The 6,421-nt window shown below is 45.1% G+C and overlaps 1 protein-coding gene across 1 annotated transcript; it reads left to right on the forward strand.

Moving 5' to 3' along the window:
• The first annotated feature begins 503 nt into the window (after positions 1 to 503).
• LOC125761001 (cyclin-L2) lies at positions 504 to 5,852 on the forward strand. Its single transcript, XM_049421721.1, has 4 exons — positions 504 to 920; positions 1,327 to 1,511; positions 3,618 to 4,724; positions 4,818 to 5,852. Exons 1-4 carry the CDS (start codon positions 645 to 647, stop codon positions 5,185 to 5,187), a joined length of 1,938 nt encoding a protein of 645 aa, XP_049277678.1. The 5' UTR covers positions 504 to 644; the 3' UTR covers positions 5,188 to 5,852.
• Positions 5,853 to 6,421: the final 569 nt, after the last annotated feature.

Consider the following 6,421-nt stretch of genomic DNA (forward strand, 5'->3'; position numbering starts at 1 on the left):
TTCAATGATCGAACGGCACGAGGTTTCGAAGCATGCAGAAAAATATCATGTGAAAAGAACCTCCGCAGTTACGACGATGCTCTTTCACGTTCAGCTCAGCACAGTCTTGACAAAGATTAAATACAATTAAGAGAATGTAAAGGGACATTGTTTATTTTTATTTATATTTAATTATTTATCAAACGCCAGTAGCGGCCGTACAAATTTGCACGTGTCGGAAGAAATGAACGGAACCGTGCAAACGAAACAGTTGATGACTGTTATAGGGTTTCGGTGCCGTCTGCACTTCATCGGTAATTTTGGATGTAAAAATACATTTCTATTGTGATTTTTTAAATTTTACAAAATTGTTCATCTTTCTGACTTGCATATTAATGTAGTTTCTACAAATAAATTGATAAAAAAATCGATCAAATTTGGCAAATTTCCACTGTCCCTGCGCCGTCAAAAAGCATCCGTCATTGTATTGGTGTAAACGAAGCTGTCAAACCTTCTCACGTACGCTTTGTTCGTTAACTCACACCATCTCACCCTAGCTGACAGATTCAAAGTTGCTTTATCGCGGAAAGAGCAAGGCTGTGTTTCCGTGAACCTGATTTGATTTTTCTCCCGCTTGATGCGTAGTTAAAGTGCACGTTGCAATCATGAGCGTGAGTAAAACAATCACTGAAACGGTTACCAGCGGCAAAACGGCATCGGCAGTGATTACCGCACAAGCACCAGCAGCAGCGAGCACGATGCCCGTGCAGCGCCCATATGGGAAAATTGTGCTCACGCTCGAAAACTGTCTGCTTCCGGAAGTGAAGCTCGACCAAACGCCGTCCCAAAACGATGGGCTTGATCGGGAAACGGAAACCGATCTGCGTATCCTTGGCTGTGAGCTGATTCAGACGGCAGGCATACTGCTTAAATTGCCCCAGGTAAGCATATGCTTCAGTTTCGGAGGTTTCATAAGCGCTTCCGACGCCATCTTGTCGTGTGCGTGCATGTGTGTGTGTGTATGTGCGTTTGTGTGAGTCAGTGCGCGAATGCGAAGTTTGGCAGATGAAGGTAGCACTTACGGTATAAAAACTCATTATTCGTTGAATTAATGCCATTTGAATGATTCACAGCAAACTGTTACTATTGCAAGATAATTTTACTTGCCAAAGCACCGTTTCCATTTGCACTGCAACACAAAGAAAGACACTGTTTTCATTGTTTTTGCATGTCATTGAAAGTGTCCTCCAGCGTTTTTTTGTTGTTGGCTAGCAGCAGAAAAAACCCAACTTTCACAACCACACGAAACAAACAAGTTTTAAATGTGTTTTTTCTTCACGCTTTTAGGTTGCTATGGCGACCGGGCAGGTACTGTTCCAGCGGTTCTTCTATTCGAAATCCTTCGTGCGTCACAGTATGGAGGCAACGGCGATGAGCTGCATCTGCCTGGCGTCCAAAATCGAGGAAGCACCCCGTCGGATACGGGACGTGATAAACGTCTTTCATCATATCAAACAAGTCCGAAGCCAAAAGTAAGTATCCTGGGAGCCGATCCGTACGATCTGGTTACCGTCTCTGTACCGCAAGCAACACGTCTGCTGCTGCTGGCCCGTACCACTAAGCGACTTCTATTAACTTATTTCACTTATAGTTTTGTAGGTAAGACGCTCAATCTTACTCAAAACTCTGTCTCCTTCTGTAAAAGCAAATCCCAAGCAAAGCTATGGGAAACTCCCTACCCTCCCAAAAAAAAAAGAACAAAACTAAAAACAAAACATACAAACAAACCTACGGTCTGAACAGAACAAAACAAAACCCAAATCGCCATCTCTGAAACACGTGTGCCGGAGCGCTGCGCAGCGACGAGTTACCCAAAAACCAATGGCCATATAAGCGAGCGTTACCGATTGCAAAACCAGCGGCCAGGTTAGTTTAAACGAGTGTGTGTTATTAAGTGTCCTTAGCTCTCAACCCATCCATCGTAAAAACAAGACAATGCGGGCCCTTCATCACTGCGGATGCAAGAGCAAAGAAGAATCGGCTCGGCTTGACGATCGTTCACCATTGTCTGCAGTGCGTGATAGAACGTCGCACAAGCAAGGTAATGTTCCCTCCACATACTCATCAGCACAGCGAGGACGATCGGCAAGAAGATGAACGGGAAGACTGGAAATATTGATCCACGTTCGGTTACCATCGTCCTTCCCTCTGGAACATCCTTCCCGTCCCGGTTCGGAGACGGTCTCATCTGTGTCGTCGGGTGCGAGAATCAATCACTTGGAAGCGGCCAAAAGATCCTCTGCACCATTCCAGAACGGTGTAAAGCAAACGACGAGCGCGTACAATGTACAATTGAAATGGGGAGAAAAGTGCAGCAAAGAAACAGAAACCAACCAACCCAACCGGATGACACCGCCTGGGGGGATGTGACAAATAGTAGCACTATACCACACTTTACTGTGTGGCCACTAGTCTTGTTTGTGTTTCTTTCTAACTTCTCTCTATCCCACTCTCGAAGCATAGTATGTTCTCTCTCTTTTTTTTTCTTTATGTTTTCTTATCACTGAACCAACCGTACGTAAGCGAGCGTCCTTTAGCGCCCACCGGGGAAAAGGAGCTGGATCTAGCGGCTCACAACTCTTGCGAGCGAATGATTCGGAACGCCAACGACAATGGGGTCACCGGTCTGAGGGGCCGTGGTGTGACGGTGTACCAGAGATGAAGGAAGATTGGCAGGATGTTGTGTGATCGGTATTTTCGGACAACCGGACAACCTTGGACGGCAGCAACGCGTCCCCAAACATGGACAACGATGCGATGGTCCTAGAGATGATGAAGCGCGGGAGCTAAAACGATCGCCGATAAACGGGCAATAATGGTTGGCGAGGACGCTGATAACACTAACTGGAGCTAGCGGTGATTGGTTTAGTTTGTAATAATGAGCTTTTTAAGATATTTTTTAGTCCTGTTTGGTTTCTGCAAGATTCCGACTGGGAAATGAACGGGTAATCGCGTGATTGTGTAGACGAAAGACGTTTGGTAAGTTGGCAGGTAATTTGATCCATCTATATGACGGACAACGCACACTGTACAACGTTTCCAATTGATTTACGAATGAATGGTGACTGCAACTGCTAACACAGTTAGGTTAAGGTTTATTCCTATTTTTAAAACAGTAATTTCAAATCATTTATTTATTTTATTGTGACGGTTTTTTTTTGTTTCAAAAACAGTGTTTTTATTAGAAAATCGTCTTGTTTGGACGTAAAATTTGTTAAAGAAAAATTTCTACATAGAAATGAGGTGAAAAGAAGAACGGAACGTATGAGCTGTGCAGAGTTTGATTCCATTCGCTAGACATGGGCGCATTGCCGCTGGTAAAGAGCGTGTAACGAGATGCGTTTTTGTTTTGTTTTGTTTTGTTCATGCAAATTTTGAACCCTCGCCCCCAAACCGGGAAATGGTTCCCCATTATTAAAAAGAGCAGTGAGCAACATCACGCCAGGCTTGCGGACAAACACAGAGTCAGCTAAAACGCGCCACGGTGCTTGTGTTTACTTGCTTGCTTTTTTCGGTTTTTCTTTCTCTCCTTACCCGATTGTTTTTTGCCTATCTTTTTCCTGCCGTGCGAAACTTAGGCCCATGATACCGATGATACTGGACCAGCACTACATCAATCTGAAATCACAGGTGATCAAGGCGGAACGGCGCGTACTGAAGGAGCTCGGGTTCTGCGTGCACGTGAAGCACCCGCACAAGCTGATCGTGATGTACCTGAAGTATCTCGAGCTGGAGAAGCACCAGAACATGATGCAGATGGCGTGGAACTTCATGAACGATTCCTTCCGGACGGATGTGTTCGTGCGGTACCAGCCGGAAACGATCGCGTGTGCGTGCATTTATTTGACCGCACGCAAGCACAACATTCCCCTGCCGAACAGTCCACCGTGGTTCGTGATATTTCGCGTCAGCGAGGACGACATGCTGGACGTTTGCTACCGCATCATGGCACTGTACAAGCGGGGCAAACCGAACGCGGAGCAGCTGGAGGAAGCGGTTGAAGCTTTAAAGAAAAAGTACCAAGAGCAGCGCAAAAAGGATCGGCCCGAGGCTAATCCGGCGGCAGCAGCACCAACCGTCATTACGGTCGATCGGAACAATGGATCCCACAATGCGTGGGGTGGTTTCATACAACGTGCGATGCCATTGCCGCTAAATTCGTCCGGCAATGCGGGCACCACAAATAGCGGAGGGAGTAATACGGCTGCGACCGGAAGTGTTACTGGTAGTGGTACCAATGCGAACAGTAATGCCGCCGGTCTGAACAACAACGAATCTGACACCGGAGGACCGACGGCCGATGGGAAGAAGTCGAGATCTCGTTCGAAATCATTATCGAAATCGTCCCGTTCAAAGTCACGCTCACCACGGTCGATGTCACGTTCCGTGTCACGGTCCCGTTCACGCGGTACACGATCCCGTTCGCGAACGTCCCATTCACGGTCGCGCTCGAAAACGCGCACTTCACGTTCACGCAGCATAGCTTCACGCTCACGGTCAAGATCGCGATCACGAAACTCGCCTCACTATCCTACCGAGAAGGGTGGCTCTAGAAGAACGTCGAAAAAGTCACGGCACCGTTCCAGAACGCCGCTAAAAGTGTCGTCATCGGCTAAGAAAAAATCGTCTCGCCACTACTCATCCCGTTCCCCGTCGCCCGATTCGCCTCAGAAGTACAAAAAGAGGTAAGGCTTAGGAAGAATTTAAAGATGAATGAATCTGAATCAGATTTACCCAGTAAACCGATAGACTAATCTCTTCTGATTTATCGTTTGCAGTGATAAGAAATACGATCGTCGTTCTGGAAGAGGGGGTGAAGATAGAAACAACGACAATCGTTACACCAACGGTTCCGAACGTGATCGCGATCGTTCGAAAGGAACGAACAACTCAATGGATCACTCACGAAATCGCGATCGCGACAGGGATCGAATGAGATCAGATAGCGGCAAGCTAGGCGGTGGTGGTGGCGGAGGAGGAGGAGCCTACGATCGGGACGACTATAGGCGCAGTGAGAAAGATTACCGGGACAATGGGAAGCATGATAAATATGGCTCTAGTCGCCATAGTGATAGCAGCAGTAGGCATCGATCGTCCAAGCATGAGCGCGAACGATCACGCGATCGTGATCGAGACCGGCGCCGATAGAAGGGCGCAACGAACGAAGAGTTTAGGACAATTCCGATCATACCCTTAAACCCGTCACGAAGTTATGCTGCCATGTATGTACGATAAATTATACACCCTTCGGTTCTACAACTAAGTGTTTGATTTACAATAAGTTCAGTTTGAACTCCACACACATACATCCACTAAAATTGGGCCTATTCAGCAGGCGACGAGTGCGTTCGGACGCGTCGAATGATTTGGGTGCCGAATTAGCTTTAATTTCATTGACCGCTCGTTAGCCAATTTCCGGTGTACCGGTGTAGTTCAATCTTTGTGCGTGTGTGTGTCAATAGCGAGTTTTTTAAACACACTTTAATTTTTCTACAACTTTACAAACCGCAAACTAATTGTGAGGCACACAGAACGATGATTGTAACACATTATATAGGATGGTTCGTTCACTCATAGCGCTTACGAGAACTGAAAACGGCAAGCGTTTTGGTAGGATTATGAATGGTAATGAGCAGCGATACACTGTCATGATGGAAAGTACTTGTAAAAATAGATTTATAGTAAGTGCAAGCTAATAATAAGCAGTTAAAATCATCGAGATGTACATACAATTTGGTCCTCTCATACTCAACACACGACGGCGTGAAGGATTCAAATAAAAAGTTACAAATGTTATTTACAAATCTAAACAACTCGTTTTACATATATGAATCTGAATTTAAACATGGCACATATCACATTTTGTAACACGTGCAAAATTTATTCGTCTCATCTCTGCTCACTGAAATCTCCCATCGTTGAGAGATTCCAAAAACGAACACTTTCAATTTCTGATATCCAGAGAACATGAACGGTAGAAAGTGAAGTACTAGCAACATTGAAGTAAATACATCCTCGATTGCATACGCTCCAGGCGCAATAGCAACACGAATTGCAAACCATCGCCAACAGGTTAATTTGGCTACCATTCAACAGAAGGCGCTAAAATTTTTAGTACATGTGAAATGGTGAATTGGTTTAATTTTACATACAGTGTTTCTCAAATGATTTTGTAACGACATCGGCATTTCCTCCAAAGGCATTTTATAAAAAGGTAAACAAATCTAGATGACATTATAGTGCAGTGAGCTGACAAGGAGGCTGTGCACGATAAAAAAGGCTTAACTTTTTTTGTGGGATTTTTTTTCTAAATTTATAGATTGATTTATTTTAATGCGAATTGGTTGCAATGTGTTTCTTTTCACTCAAGTAATGCATTAAA

This window comes from Anopheles funestus, chromosome 2RL (assembly GCF_943734845.2).
Source record: "Anopheles funestus chromosome 2RL, idAnoFuneDA-416_04, whole genome shotgun sequence".
NCBI lineage: Eukaryota > Metazoa > Arthropoda > Insecta > Diptera > Culicidae > Anopheles > Anopheles funestus.

Coding starts and splice junctions, on each gene's coding strand:
- LOC125761001 (XM_049421721.1), top strand. CDS start 645: ATGAGCGTGAGTAAAACAATCACTGAAACGGTTACCAGCGGCAAAACG. Junction 921..1,326: donor TACTGCTTAAATTGCCCCAG/GTAAGCATATGC, acceptor TCACGCTTTTAG/GTTGCTATGGCGACCGGGCA. Junction 4,725..4,817: donor CCTCAGAAGTACAAAAAGAG/GTAAGGCTTAGG, acceptor TATCGTTTGCAG/TGATAAGAAATACGATCGTC.